The 15,250-nt window shown below is 37.9% G+C and overlaps 1 protein-coding gene across 1 annotated transcript in view; it reads right to left on the bottom strand.

The window, feature by feature from the left end:
* Positions 1 to 3,577: 3,577 nt before the first annotated feature.
* The window catches only part of LOC137296493 (uncharacterized), a 41,995-nt gene continuing 30,322 nt past the window's right edge, over positions 3,578 to 15,250 (bottom strand). Inside the window, exons 10-21 of the mRNA XM_067828281.1 lie at positions 13,613 to 13,707; positions 12,902 to 12,952; positions 11,869 to 11,985; positions 11,335 to 11,487; positions 10,460 to 10,576; positions 8,861 to 9,034; positions 8,032 to 8,168; positions 7,577 to 7,637; positions 6,863 to 7,068; positions 6,285 to 6,471; positions 5,806 to 5,901; positions 3,578 to 4,857 (exon numbers count right to left, since the gene is read on the bottom strand). Of these exons, the coding sequence (XP_067684382.1) occupies positions 4,720 to 4,857; positions 5,806 to 5,901; positions 6,285 to 6,471; positions 6,863 to 7,068; positions 7,577 to 7,637; positions 8,032 to 8,168; positions 8,861 to 9,034; positions 10,460 to 10,576; positions 11,335 to 11,487; positions 11,869 to 11,985; positions 12,902 to 12,952; positions 13,613 to 13,707 (1,532 nt within the window). The 3' untranslated portion in view covers positions 3,578 to 4,719. The remainder of the gene's footprint in view (positions 4,858 to 5,805; positions 5,902 to 6,284; positions 6,472 to 6,862; positions 7,069 to 7,576; positions 7,638 to 8,031; positions 8,169 to 8,860; positions 9,035 to 10,459; positions 10,577 to 11,334; positions 11,488 to 11,868; positions 11,986 to 12,901; positions 12,953 to 13,612; positions 13,708 to 15,250) is intronic.

Below are 15,250 nucleotides of genomic sequence, written 5' to 3'. Positions count from 1 at the left end.
CGATCAACTGAAGACAGATTTCCCCCATACTTCTTGCATAATGTGATGCTGAGTGAGTGAGTGAGTGAGTGAGTGAGTGAGTGAGTGAGTTCCAGCAAAAGCATGGGGGTATACATACATTGTAACCATAAGGGGCTTCAAACCTGGGTTATCGGTGTGACGAGGAAAAGCTATGGCTTTAACCACAAGGCTACCTCACCGCCCTTAAGGTGATACACTTTTAAAAAATATGATTTAGATACCCCAGAGGCATCTCATAAATACAGGATCACAGTGGATTCCTACTGAGAAAGAGAATTCAAGATAGGTTAGATAGTATAAACACAGCATTTGTTAGTCTTGACTAACACAATGCATCTGCTTATTCTTGCCTGACAATATTGTTGAGAGATCATGTGATAGTACACCAGTCATTTTACATTTTAAAAGTCATCAAGGAAACAAACACTATGTCACACAAAGCAAACAGGCAACAAAAATTGGCTAAAGAATGGTAAGATCTCTACTAAATAAATAAGAAGGAAGCATAAACAGTGTATGTTTAAAGAAATTCACTCATATATTATACCTGTAGGCAGCAAGAGCCTGTGTCTTGAACTATAAATAAATAGCAGATGACTTCCATGAAAACTGATTGTATGTGTGTGAGGATGGCTTTTTGCCTGGAGTCTTCAATGCCATCCACTCTAGAGCCTACAATCCAGTTTGCTGAGTTCAACTCCATACCCTTTCATGGCCGTGACAAAAATATTCATGTCCACATTGGCAAACAATGTTGTGAAGAAACTGACTGTTCATTACCCTGTGTTTCTGACATATTATGAAATAATAAATATATTTAAGCACCAGTATTATACAGTGTTCCCAGAAATTATTGAGAAAATCTTTGTTTTTTTTTCTAATGATGCTAAGATTGGAAAAAGGGCTTTCACTATGCACTAAGCATACTAAATAAGGGAGACAACTCTTGAAGGCTTAGAAGGCAGCTCATTACGTCAAGAGTTATCTCCCTTGTCTGAGCAGACGGCTTCCTGTGTTGACATGGCAGAATTTACAGCAAGAGAGAAAAGAAAGCTCATTCTAGATGATTTTGAAAGGAGTGAGGCTGATGCTAAAGTGTTAGCTTGTAGACATGGTATTCCTCTGTCTACAGTATACAGAACTTTGAAGAATATTCAAACAGGAACCGGGATAGAGTACAAAGCAGGGGCAGGTCGGCCTAGGAAATTCAGTGTTGTGGATCGCCGAAGACTTGGGCAGATTGTGAGTAGGGGCAAATTGAAAAGTGTTGAGAACATCAGAAATGAAATGATTAGCAGAGGAAGTCCTCAGGTATGCAATGAAACAGTTAGGCAGGAATTACAGAGACTTAATTGGGTGAAAAAACGTGGAATTCCCTCGCCGTTGATGAAAGATGCACAAAAGGAAAAACGTTTAAACTGGTGTCGGGCTCATGAAAATCAAGATTGGGATAATGTTTTCTTTTCGGATGAAAGTTCTGTTTGGCTTTTCCCTAATTGTGTGAAAATTTGGACCAAAGATACTGTCAAACCTATCTACCAGCGACCAAAACATAGCCTGAAGTTTCACATGTGGGGTGGCATATCGGCTCGCAGAGTGACGCCATTGGGTGTTTTCACGGGAAACTTGACAAAAGAAAGATACGTTGACATTCTAAATGGTCACCTTCTTCCGACAACACAAACATTGTATGAAGATGATTGGATTTTCCAGCATGATAATGACCCAGAACACACTGCGCGCTACACAAAACAGTGGTTGTCGGGCGAAAATGTTCAAGTTTTAGACTGGCCCAGTTACAGCCCAGACCTAAACCCAACTGAGAATGTGTGGGGAGTCATGAAGGACAGAATAAACCAAAAGGGACTGAGAAATATTGAAGATATGAAGGCCGAGGTGGTCCAATATTGGGATACCCTGCCACACGATTACCTACAAACTTTGATGGGTAGTGTGCCTAGGCGTATTCAGGCATGCATTGCTGAGCGAGGAGGTTTACCAAAGTACTAAAACAAGACTGAGACTGTAAAAGGATGATGTTTTAACATGTTTATGTAAGTAAAACGCCAGAAGTTAATAAACGTAATGAGTTACATGACGCAACATGATTCTCAATAATTTCTCGGAATACTATATATCATAGCATTGTATTCTAAAGTATCACTTCTGTATTATAGTAATGTATTCTTATGTATCTGTACTGTATTATTAATGTATCCTTATATATCAGTTCTGCATTATAGTACTGGGTCCTTATGCATCAGAACTTTATTATATAGTGTTGTATCCTTACATATCAAAGAACTATAGTCAGTCGTGATACAGGAGTACTGTCTCACTGCATGGTATCATGATGTGCTGATAGACCAATAAGTGCATTTAGGACAAATCTTGGGATTAAAGTCAATGATCACCAGATCCTGGCATGACTAAGGCAGGCAATAAACAACACTTCCAGGGCTTCAACATGGACAATAAAAGTCCTAATATCAAAATAAAATGTTAAAAATATCATCAGAAACAGGGATAACTGGCACAAATAGATCTTGTAGAATACACTAGACAGATCTGAGTGGACCTGTAAATAACAAGGCTATGTATCACATTGTGAATATCTGGACGGCTTTGCGTAGTATTGTCGAATTCTTGGTGAGCAATGATCAACACACAACAGATAATTCTCAAAAGCATGTATACAACCAATAATCAGCTTTGGAATAAGTAATAATATTTATAAGTTGATTGGAAATAAAATCTTGGAAAGAAATCTCCATTTGGTATGTCCTTCATCAATAATTTGATATGAAAATAATCTTAGACAAAATAAATTATTTAATACTATCGGCATTAGGTAGCAAAAGAACAAGTGACCTCTCCTGAAATTTGTTAACATAAAATAGATATAAATTTATCTTTATCATTTTCAAAGTCTCAAAAACATCATAGGTAACATGTTTCTATCATGAAATAAACATGAAATCCAGTTATTAAACAATGTACTTGTACTTGTAACAAATAACAAAAGTATGAGATGACAAACTATGAACTTTACCAGAAAATGAATGGAATACAAATGAATGAAATACAGGTGTGTATATCACAGCTTGCATTGTAGGTAGTTGTGTAGGACGGAGTCAAGATTTACAAGCAGAATCTTCATTAGTCATTTATCTACATTTATGTAACCAAGTTTCCTTGGTAACAAGGCGACTAGACACACAGACAAGCAAACCACGTTTATAATATTCACAAATTTCAAAGGAGACAGTTAACTATTATCAGCATCCACCTTCTTTATGAAGCCATTAAAATAAGAATAAATTGCAGGTACCTCAGAACCCTGGTATTTTGGCTTCAATATAGTCTTGTTTCTGTCCGTACAAATATATAACAAAATAGTTTTCTTGCTCTGAATTATATCTTAAATGACAGGATTTACTGTTAAATAAAGAGCAAGGAAGGCACGTTAAGTAACTTGCACTTCACATGAAGTTTTGGATTAAAACATAGTCAAGTCACAGACTAATACAAAAATAATTCATTTCATCAAAGTGTTTAAGGATGGCGTCCATAGGTATTACAATATCAGTGGGGATCACAAGGAAAGGGTCTAAACCAGCCTGGGAATAGGCCTTTGATGGGATATTAAAACAATTACCATCAGTGGGTATCACAAGGAAAGGGTCTAAACCAGCCTGGGAATAGGCCTTCGATGGGATATTAAAACAAATACGTTAACTACTGGACCACCTCCTTACTCTGAAGAAGATGACGTATCAGATGAGTAAATAAGAAATAGAGCATTGAATAATGTTTCTTGATCTTAGTAGATAAAACGTAACATCTTGGTACATTGCTACTGATGCAGTACTATGCCAATTATTAGATAAGCTCAAAGTAGTTGTGTCAAAAGCACACATTTGACATAACTAAGTAGTCACAAGTAGGACTTCACTGATTTATAGATGTGACACAGAGGTGACTACATGTGAATTGTGAACATACATTTTGAAATATCACAACATCACCATCGATCTCCATACAAAGATGCTTACAACATATTTGAATATGAGTGTGAAACTGCTCCAGTATCACATAAAATGGTTTAAGTAGCATTATGAAATGTCAGGTTGAAGCAGGAAATCCCATGTGATGCAGATCTCAGTTGTTTGTCACTTTTCTGAATCCAACAGCATGAGTATGGTGCTGACAAACCAAAAAACAAAACTGGGGAGAATCAGGCATTTGACTGATATCATAGGATCCTGGCACATACAAGGGAAGCAACTCCACAAAATAGTTTAGTTAAAGTTATTATAGTACTACAGATGAAATAATATCACTATGCAGACTTAAAAATATAAATATTCACATATTTGTGTGAGTAGCTTTATCAAATCAATTATCACATGAGACAATGGCAACTATTGTCACATACCCGTTATCACAGGGGACGAATATCCAATGGTTATACATCTGTTATCACATGGGGCAGACAGAATATATTTGTCACAGAAACTGTAAATGGCAAAATGAGAATAGACACACTGATCACTTGATATTGTTACTTAAAGTATAATTACAGAAAAGAAAAAAATACTGATAAAATTAGATAGTATTATTACATCCTGTTTGAACGTCATGCCAATGATGAAAGTAAAGAATTATCCATCCGCAGTACAGGGATCCGATGTTCTGTTACTGAGGCCCTTTCTTGGAGATATTCTGTTTGGCTTGTCCCAGTGCTACCTGGCGGGCACTGGAGCCAAAGTCTAGTGTGTTACAGGATTCTGGGTAATTGTTACCATCCGGGCTGACATTAACAAACAGACAAGCCTGAAATGAGGGAATCACTATGTAAATACTTTTCTCAAATGGCAGTTTTGCAAATATATAAACTGAGAGAGTAATGATAGGAACAATGACAAAATATGACATGGAACTGTTGCTCACCTGGAATTGTCCAGAAAAATGTCAACAATGATTGTCACAGAAAATGTTGCTGGTAGTTCCATTTTGAAAATCAGATCTGAACCTCATGAGTACATACAGGTGTTATCATTGGTGGAAAAAAGTCAAGTTAAAGTGGTCACGTCGTTTGGCAAGAAACTATGTTCCTAGAGCATGTAAGCATATTTATAGAACAAATGTAAAATCAGTATTGGCTACTGACTAATGTCAAAACATGGATCTCTGTTGGTTCACTCAGCTACGAACGACACACACCAAAAATGGCCACAGATGTTCACAGATTATATCTGCATATTAAAAGGGCAAAGGTAAAATCAACATTTTTAACTATTGAATAATCTTAAAACATAGAACTCTGTTGGTTTACCCAAGTACAAATAACATACAACAAAAATGACCATAAGAACTTTCAGCTTTCAGTAAGGTCAATGTGGGAAGGTCATATTAAATAGTTTACATATCACAAGGTGTGCCCAAAACCTTAACATAAAGTTTCATTATTGGGTATAAATATCTTTTTCAATATGGAAATTATATTTGAACTTGAACCATTTTCTGTGTCATCTCTAGAGTGGATGATGTTTTAGCGTCACTGGTCAAGTGCTAACTGAGGAGAGGATGTTTCAGACACCAGCTGACAGATGGTTGACAGTTGGAAACCAGAACACGCACAGACCGTTCAGTCATTTTAGCAAAACAGATGTACACATACATATCACAGAGGAAATAAACAAATGTCAGTTCAAAAGTTTACTGCAGACCTTTCCATGAAAACATAACTGATGTATAATAACATAACAAGAGTTATCTCACCTTAGCATCTCCACCAAGAGATGGACGGAGAATCTGGGTGAGCTTCGAGTTCCTGTAAGGCACATGTAACTGACTTGATCTTAGCGCTGTGAACACCTGTAGAATAGAAAATTGGATCTTAGCGCTGTGAATACCTCCAAAAGTGAATCTTAGATCTTAGCACTGTGAATATCGGAAGAATGGAAACAGTGGATCTTAGCATTGTGAACACCTGCAGAAGTGAGACATAGAGTTAGCACTTTGAATAGCAGTTGGAGAAAAAACACTAGATCTTAGTATTGTGAAAACATGTAGAATAGAAACATTGGATCTCAGCAATGTTAAGACATATTGAAAAGAAACAATGGATTTTAGCGTGATGAACACATGTAGAATAGAAGCACTGGATCTTAGCATGGTGAACAAGTGTAGAATAGATCTTAGCTCTGTAAATACCTGCAGACAAAAACACTGGATGTAATTGTCATCCCTTCACAAACCTGCCCAAGAGCTGATAACGACTTATTAATAGCCGCTGCCTCCACCAGTCTCTGTCCTTGAGCCTCAGTTTTCGATATTCTCTCAGACCCTGCAAGATCGCATAATGTGAGGACGCCTCGGGATACGGCTCCTGAGACGCTGTCTGTCCCCTCCACATTCAGCATGAGGACCAGGTGGGATCGGGAACTAGAGGTAGAGGAAATACCATGAGTGAGTGAGTGAGTGAGTGAGTGAGTGGGTGGGTGAGTGAGTGAGTGAGAGAGAGAGAGTGGGAGGGAGGGAGCGAGTAAGTATTATGTTCTGCCTGAGAACTCAGTGCTATTGCAGAAAAAGATGGCCTGACTGTTTGGTTTTCATGATACAATCAACAGGATCAGTGTAATAGAACCCTAAAATACTGTACATTCATCTGCTAAATTATTACTACACAAACCAAGCTTTAATTGTTGGCAACACATTTGGACTGCTTCCCTGCAGCAGATTTGGTACTTGGTATTATCCATAACTGTACAAGCATGTCATTCTTCTTCAGTTACAACCACTAAAGTAAACATGACGGACAGTGCTGTGTATGTACCTGGTTGAATTCATCTTGGTGCTAGCTGTTGTCCGGTTCTTGTCTCCCATGGCCATCACATGCTTAATGTCCTTGACCTCTGCCACTTCATGGTCAGTCAGGTTCGGCATGCGGATGTTGTTTCCGGCTGATTTCAGGTCCACTGTTTTGGCGTCAGATGTCAGCAGGTCAACAACAGTTTCATTGTAGATTTCCACGAGGGACACCTGTTATACATCACACAAAACTGATGATCAAGTTAACAACAGCTTTTCTTAATATGACTGATGATATGTTTTCAAATCTTTATCCATACATTAAAAAAGATTACTTCAAATCTAATACAAAATGTGAAGGTAAATGATTCTATCACTCATAAGTCTTGTTATAATGTATTGTCAGTCTGCCATCAAACAGAGTTTCTTTCAAAAGTGTATTTTGACACAATCTAAAGACAACAGAATATGTGTTCCTTGTAAACCTTTTAAACCAAATCAAATATCCTCTTAAAACACAAAGATCCCTATTTCCAAATATATATTATTCCACAGTTTGTTTGAATTTATCCACCTCTTGACAGAAGGTGTACTCCTCCTTCATAGAAAAATGAATCAAAGCTGGGCTACTTAAATATGATAACCCTGAGTTCTGTGATGGTTACTGTCTAGAAGTATCACATTTTCTCAAGTTAGACAGACCAGTGATGATGCCATGCTCTTCCTGCCCCCGTCTCACCTTGAGTGTGTATTTCACTGTCTCTCTCTCGTTGCACACTTTCAACAGCTCTGTGATAGCTCTGTCAAATGGAAATATATCTTATAGACACACTAGTTTCAGATCATGACTGATTAGTTAAATATAAAACCATTTTTGCACAAATACCTACCTCCCAAGATATTGGGAGGACAACTAGTCATCAGCACTTAACCTTTTGTGTTATTGACATATAATAAGTGCTATGTCATCTACATGGAAAAATCTTTGCAAGGTATAGCAGCTTATACCACCTGTGCATCAAATGCAAAGCTCTTTACTCAACAGATCAAAACCATAACAAAGGTGTCCTCCCCTTTCATATGAATCAAATTGTCCAGCCTCACTGCACTGCATATATGGAGTCATTATGAAGAATAACAACCTGCCAAGACAATGTTCATAATGCGCCCTAGTGTTATAACAAGAATATTGACCTGATGTTGATCCCAGGGTTACTCTCAGGCCCCATCATGGTGAATGTCTTCCCTGAGCCGGTCTGCCCATACGCCATTAAACACACATTGTACCCATCCACACAGGAACTCACAATGGCCTTCGTTTCATCAAATATCTTTCATTGAAAAAAAAAGACATTACATTAGTTAAAGACCCTGATTTTGCTGGACACATAAATGAGGTACATACATTGTTAGGAAGGCTATTAGAATAGATCAAAAGAATAGCATAAATAATATTAAAAACTGTGATAGCTGTGGTTTGTGGTCTACGACACCAATATCTATTGCTTCTCTTTCCAGTGCCAGGATCCAATGGGTCTGGATGCTGTTTTCAAATTCTCCCTCATAACAATGATTTGTCTATGAGCACCATGTTTTTGACAACATCCCTCATGTTTCTGCCTTACATTGCATGGCCAAGCTCTGGCCGATATAGTGTTTAGGGCGGTGTGTATCCACATTTCATTCAGCAAGTTAATTTACACTTTCAGGGCTGCTGATATTAACAGTTACAAGGTGAGGTTGAACATGTAAAGCATGAATAGGGAACAAATCCAATACATTCAAGCCTGTTTGCCAGCATCAGAAGCACATGCCCATGCTTGTTTTAATCTATTTATGTATATAGTGAGAGAGTGAGTTTAGTTTTAAACCACTTTTTGCAATATTCATGGAAGGGAAGAGAAATAGGCTTCACACATTGTGTCAGTGTGGGGGATCTGGGTGTTTGGTGTGACGAACAAATGCATTAACCACTAGGCTACCACACTGCCTGCTATAATTATGAAGAAACACAGATTCTCACTTGCTCCTGGGTTGTCTCTGGGTCAAACACTTTGTCAAAGCTGAACGTCTTCCTCGAGCCATCATTGCTGGTGATAGTAATGTCTTGGTCAGATGGGAATGTCAGACAACACTTAGTGCGCGTGTCTTTCCTAGCTCGGCAGAACACTCGGATATTTCCACGAAGCTCTTGAAGCTAAAAAGAATAATTCATTGAAAAATACAGAAAACCATGTGTGCATGATACAAGCAAGTACACTCCAAGTGTCTAGAATGGAACTATAAAATCTCTCATATATACAGCTTTGTTTCTCTGACAGAAACACAGAAAAAAAAATGAAGATAACTTTCCTCACACCTAATCCTATAACACTTAAATTATTCAGCTGGAATATGCATTTTTTTTGTCTGTGATTTTTTTTTCTTTTTAATTTAAATTTGATTTCTGAATCCTTGTAATGTAATGCAATGGGATACAGGTGCAATTTTTTTACATTAGAATATCATGGTGTCATTAACTCTATAAGAAAATATTTTGCTGGCTTGCCAATTGTCAAGAAAATACACCAGTTATTTGGCTGTAACTTTCAATCAACAAAGGCTCTAAAGCCTATTACTACATCCTCTGTTCTTCAAACAGGACATCAAGAGCACAGTTAAAATGGCAAGAACATTTCCAGGGTGGTCTTGACCAGAACTGTATTTTCCTAAACTTGTTGAAATCAACACAACACACCAAACTGAGATGGTTTCAGTACAGGATACTCCATAGAATTTTAACAATCAATGCATTTCTTAAAAAAATAAAAATTAAAAATTCAGATTTATGTGCATTCCATCATGAAGGAAAGGAATCTGTTTGGCACTTGTTTGGGGAATGTGAATTTGTGCAAATCTTTTGGTCAAACTTTTTATCATGGTTAACAGAAGGTTGTGATCACATACATAATGTCACACCCACTATGGAACTGATAATATCTGGCTGTAAGAAAAATGTTTTTACCAACCCTGTTTTTGACTTGTTCATATTATTGGGAAAATATTACTTGTATATAATGCAAGCTTAATTCTGCTTTACCAAATGTTGCACAATTCAGGAGGGAGATGAAATAGAGATATAGTACTGAAAAATGCATTTTCTTCAACAAAAGCTGTACATCCGAATTTTATTCTAAATGGCTTTTATATCATGACTTATTTACAGATGACTGAACTAATTCTATTCTGTATTAATGTTTGATAATTAAAGATCATATGTTTCTGTGGATGGTGAGTGAATGGATTGCCTTAGATAAATTTTGCTGACAAACATATTTAACAAACATATCTTGAAAAGTTCAAGCCTCTGTGTATCTGGTTTATGTATAGTAGTACTCCCATCAGACTTTATGTAGCGCTGTAGGCATACACTTTTGTATGGAATCCAGTGCGGTATAAGTAAGAAAATACAAAAACTATACCCCTTGTCACATACTTAAAAAATTCTTACATGCATCCAGTAACACTGTAAGAGTATGACATAATGTGGCAATTATACTCTTGTGTTGAGAAATATCAGCAATTCTCCCTAAACTACAACAGTTACAAAGGCAGGGCTGTTGATGAAACAGGAAAGTAGTACCTGGTTGTAGAGCAGCTTCCTCTGTAGAGCCTCTCTCTGGTACAGAGCCCGTACTTCCTCTAACTCCTTTGATTGGCCAGACTCGGACTGCTTTATCTGACCCATCGCTGACAGTGCCTGGTGTATGCAATCACAAAGATTAAGCGGGGCATGGTGGACAAGCGGTCTAAGACACCAGGCTAGTGATTCAGCGAGCATGAGGTGCATGAGGGATCAAACCTCCCTGTAACTGGGGGTAAAATCCTTGGAGTCAACTTTGTATGCAGACTCTTTCAGTGTGGTCACAACCCCTTGTGTACAGTACACAACTTTGTGTATTTAACAGAACCCACAAATCTGTTGGTAAATGACCAAATGGTAGGCACATGAACACATGCAAACACCTAGTTGTGGGTACAGCAACAAGCAGTAAACTTTTACAAAGTACTGTGACTATGAGTCCCAGTTCACCCAGCTGTGAATGGGGACCTTGTAAGGATGGGAAAGCCACTTAATGTCACTGTGCCTAGTCCCTGCAAAAGTTGTATGATCCCCATGAAGTTGAGATTGATAATACGATGTTCCCTTGATATTGATATCCAGTGATCAGGGGGAAAAAAGCGCCTTTGAATAGTTCCACCTGAGCCAGCTCTGATATTGGTTTTGTACAAATATTATTAAATTTAAAAAAAAATATATAAAAACACAAAGTACAACATCTTGAGAATGATACTAGTTATAGAGACATGTGATCTGACTGACACCCGATACTGCCTGATGTTTGCAATGAAAATTGTATAACAATGCAACAAACGACAAAATATGGTCTTCAGTAACTGCAAGGATAACAACTGGATGAGTTTTCAGACTGATAATTGTCCAGTTTGCAATCATACCTCTTTTATCATCTTGCCGAGAGTCCCAAAGTGGCGCTCAACATCCATCTTGAGGTGAACATGAGATTTGTGAAGATTCTTGGTCTTGTTGTTCAGCTCATCCAAGTCATCGCTGAAAATACCCAAGCTACCTGGTGGCGGACCTTTGCTTGTCTGCAAGGGAGACAACTCATGCAGACGGGAGACAACTCCTATTACTTTGTCGCAGCATAGACATACCTCCCACAGAGTAAGCAAGTCTCAATATTAATTTTATGCCAAAACATGAAAAATATTATGAAAACTATACACATAGTTCTGAACCAGAGGATAGATTAACCTGTTCAATAAATACAATGCTCTCCTGAGCATGAAGTCACTATATGTAAAAGTATACAATTAGGCTAACAATTCCTGTCCTTCCATCCATATTCATTAAGGTTATTCTTATATACAGATGAGTGCAGCATTAAACAACCAAACCAGTCTTTAAACAAGCTAATTTCTGTAACATATTTTAGAATTGTCTACCTATTTGTTTTCCCAGAGTTTTACCTTTGGTGTTTTGGGTCGAGCTGTCTTGGGTCGTGAAGACTGCATGGCTTCAACCTGTGTAGTCGCAATCTTGGCCTCAGCGGATATTGTGCTGTACTGTTCCTGTAGCTTGTTCAGCTGACAGGGGTGAAGAAACAATACATGCATCAGCTCAAGACAGGTCATTATAAGTGAGTGAGTGAGTGAGTTTAGTTTTACGCCGCACTCAGCAATATTCCAGCTATATGGCGGCGGTCTGTAAATAATCGAGTCTGGACCAGACAATCCAGTGATCAACATCATGAGCATCGATCTGCGCAATTGGGAACCGATGACATGTGTCAACCAAGTCAGCGAGCCTGACCACTCGATCCCGTTAGTCGCCTCTTACGACAAGCATAGTCGCCTTTTATGGCAAGCATGGGTTGCTGAAGGCCTATTCTACCCCGGGACCTTCACGGGTCCATTATAAGTAAAAATTGCATTTAAATTGCCTTACACCTTTAAATCAAACAGACATTGAAATAGCAATGTAATATTTGACACTGAAAGCAGACATCATTAAGACAATATATACATGACAGAAACTGACATGTCAGCTAGGAATACAAACACAATGTGATTAAATGGCAGCTTTCTCTAGAGTTTGGTACATATGGTACCATTCATGATATTCAGTATCATGTATCACTCATCAAAGAAGAAACACCACAGCATTTGGTGATCAAAGAATTGTTTATATTAAAAAAGCACCTGTTTTCCTGAAAGCAGTTGCACACAGGAAGTGGACTTGATGAAAAGAGCATAGGCCAAGTATCTCAAACTGATGTCAAAATTACAACTGTCAAAAATCTGTCTTCAGTAGGAGGACAGTCAAAAGTCTGTCTTGTGCAAGAAGAGTAAAGATCATCAAGGACTAACATCATGGTGCAGCACAGAACTCAGGTTTAACAGGTTGCAGTGTATAATGTTGCTGCAGTGAGCTGACACCCTGAAGATATCTGCATCAGAAGTACAACCAAGATATGAGAAGTGTTCATGAGAAACTCGGTACCTGCTCCTCAGCTTCCTTCCTCCCCTTCTCCTCTTCCTTCAGGTCCTTTTCCTGCAACATACATACATAATGCTAGAACAAGAACATATACACACAAACCTCTTGGTGTCTTGTGAAAACCCATTTTAGACTTCCTATAATGGTATCTGGGTGCTGTTATCTTAGAGGCAATGTGAAATGGCAACAAAACCCGAGACTAAAAGCCACATGGCACTATGAAAATATTTTCAGAAAAAAAACGTGTGAGCACATTTGTTATGTTTCATACTCGTAGAGTGCACTGCTTATATAAGCTGGACATGTCAGGTATACTAACAGAAAGACAGCTCAAGGAAAAACTCATCTGGTAATATATTATTAACTTTTAATGAACAAGGAGAAAATTTACTGCTTCTTTTCCAACAAGATTTATAAACACAGGAAACAACCTATTTGCTCACTCCACATCAAGGTATCATGATATTTGTCAATCTTGTTTCAAACTAATGACATCCATTCCTTGGGCTACTTAAGGATTCAACTTGCTACACTTGTAATGTAACCATAAGACACAATCACACTTTGCAGTTCAAAGCAGGACTGAGGCAGCTCAGCAGGTGGTGAACCAGCTCATCACACTAAGATCTGAGTTAAATTCAAACTAACCTGGGGAAATCAGTTACTGGTATTGCTGACCAATGCACAAATGTGTTGTGACAAGTGTTAACTTACCAGTTGTTTCACCTTTTTCTCCAGCTCGGCCAAGCGAAGTTCCCTTTCTCCCTGCTGCTTGGCCTCCTTGGATGTGCGAGGAACCTTCAGCCAGTCTGACAGGAAACAGTGACATGTGAGTGAGGGAGCTGGTGTGTGAGTGGGTAGGTGAGTGGGTGAGTGCGTAGGTGGGTGAGTGAGTGACAAAGAGAAGGAGTGACTTTGTTGGGATTTAAAACAACTATACACAGAATTGCAGTTCAGTATGGCAGCAACAATTCACTTTGATTCATCAAAAATAGAATCTGAGACCTTGGCTTCAATTTTCAGTAACCATTATCACTATTTCGATTTGGTATTTAAGTATAGGAGAAAACACACCTCCAAGGTTTTGGTAGACAATGTAAAACCGAAGGGAGAGGGAAATCCCAAGGGGTGGAGCAGAAGTGTTTTATATAACATTATATACTGTCAGTGATGGGTAATCACAATATAGATGATCATTTAATAAAGCTACATAACAATAACCGAAGCATGCATAAAATCAATTTAATGACAGTAACTATAAGTAGATAATTTAACCCCACCACCTTCGTCAACCTGGTAGAGCGTCTGCCTATGGATGAGATATGTGGTTCTAATCCCCCGTTGGAAAACATTTGTATTGTGAGTTTACTCTTGAATGATATTTTTCAGTTGATTTCAAACACTCATGTATCATTTGAATGTTGATGTTCATATAATGTTAAGAAAAGTAAAACCTGGGAAGCGGTCTTATTAACTAAAAGAAAAACCTCGGAAGAGGTCTTTCTAGCGAAAAGTAAAACCCGTCCCTCCATATATAGTGAGAAGCACACTTTAGGTTTATATATTATTCCCATGCAGCTGATGCATAATTTTAACTCCAACTTGAGGAGTTTCAGGTGCTGAAATAGGCCAAAATGTGACTGGTTGATACCGAGCTAATTATCCAATGAGAATTGTTGATGATGGATTTCATGCTAAAAAAATCGACTATGAGAGTGAAATGAAATCTGATGGTTTTACATGTATAAAAAGTCAAAAGCATTAAATCGATGGTTAAATATTGAAAATTGATTCAAATCAAATTGAGGTCTTGGTGAATTGTTGCAGTCCCACAGTTCAGGAAATAGGTTTCAGTCCCTCCACTTTGAACAATATTACAGTTACGAGGTTGACACTGTCATGAATAGTAATCTGGTTTAATATTTATTCAGACATCTGGTGTGACACCAACTTAGTATAGCAGACGTATTTAACCTTTGCCTTACATTGTATTGTAACACCAACTTAGGATAGCAGACGTATTTAACCCTTGTCTTACATAGTATTGTAACACCAACTTAGGATAGCAGACGTATTTAACCCTTGCCTTACATAGTATTGTAACACCAACTTAAGATAGCAGACGTATTTAACCCTTGTCTTACATAGTATTGTAACACCAACTTAGGATAGCAGACGTATTTAACCCATGACTTACATAGTATTGTAGCACCAACTTAGGATAGCAGACGTATTTAACCCTTGCCTTACATAGTATTGTAGCACCAACTTAGGATAGCAGACGTATTTAACCCATGACTTACATAGTATTGTAACACCAACTTAAGATAGCAGACGTATTTAACCCATGAC

Source organism: Haliotis asinina, chromosome 9 (assembly GCF_037392515.1).
Source record: "Haliotis asinina isolate JCU_RB_2024 chromosome 9, JCU_Hal_asi_v2, whole genome shotgun sequence".
NCBI lineage: Eukaryota > Metazoa > Mollusca > Gastropoda > Lepetellida > Haliotidae > Haliotis > Haliotis asinina.
This window is presented reverse-complemented; position numbering and strand designations above follow the sequence as displayed.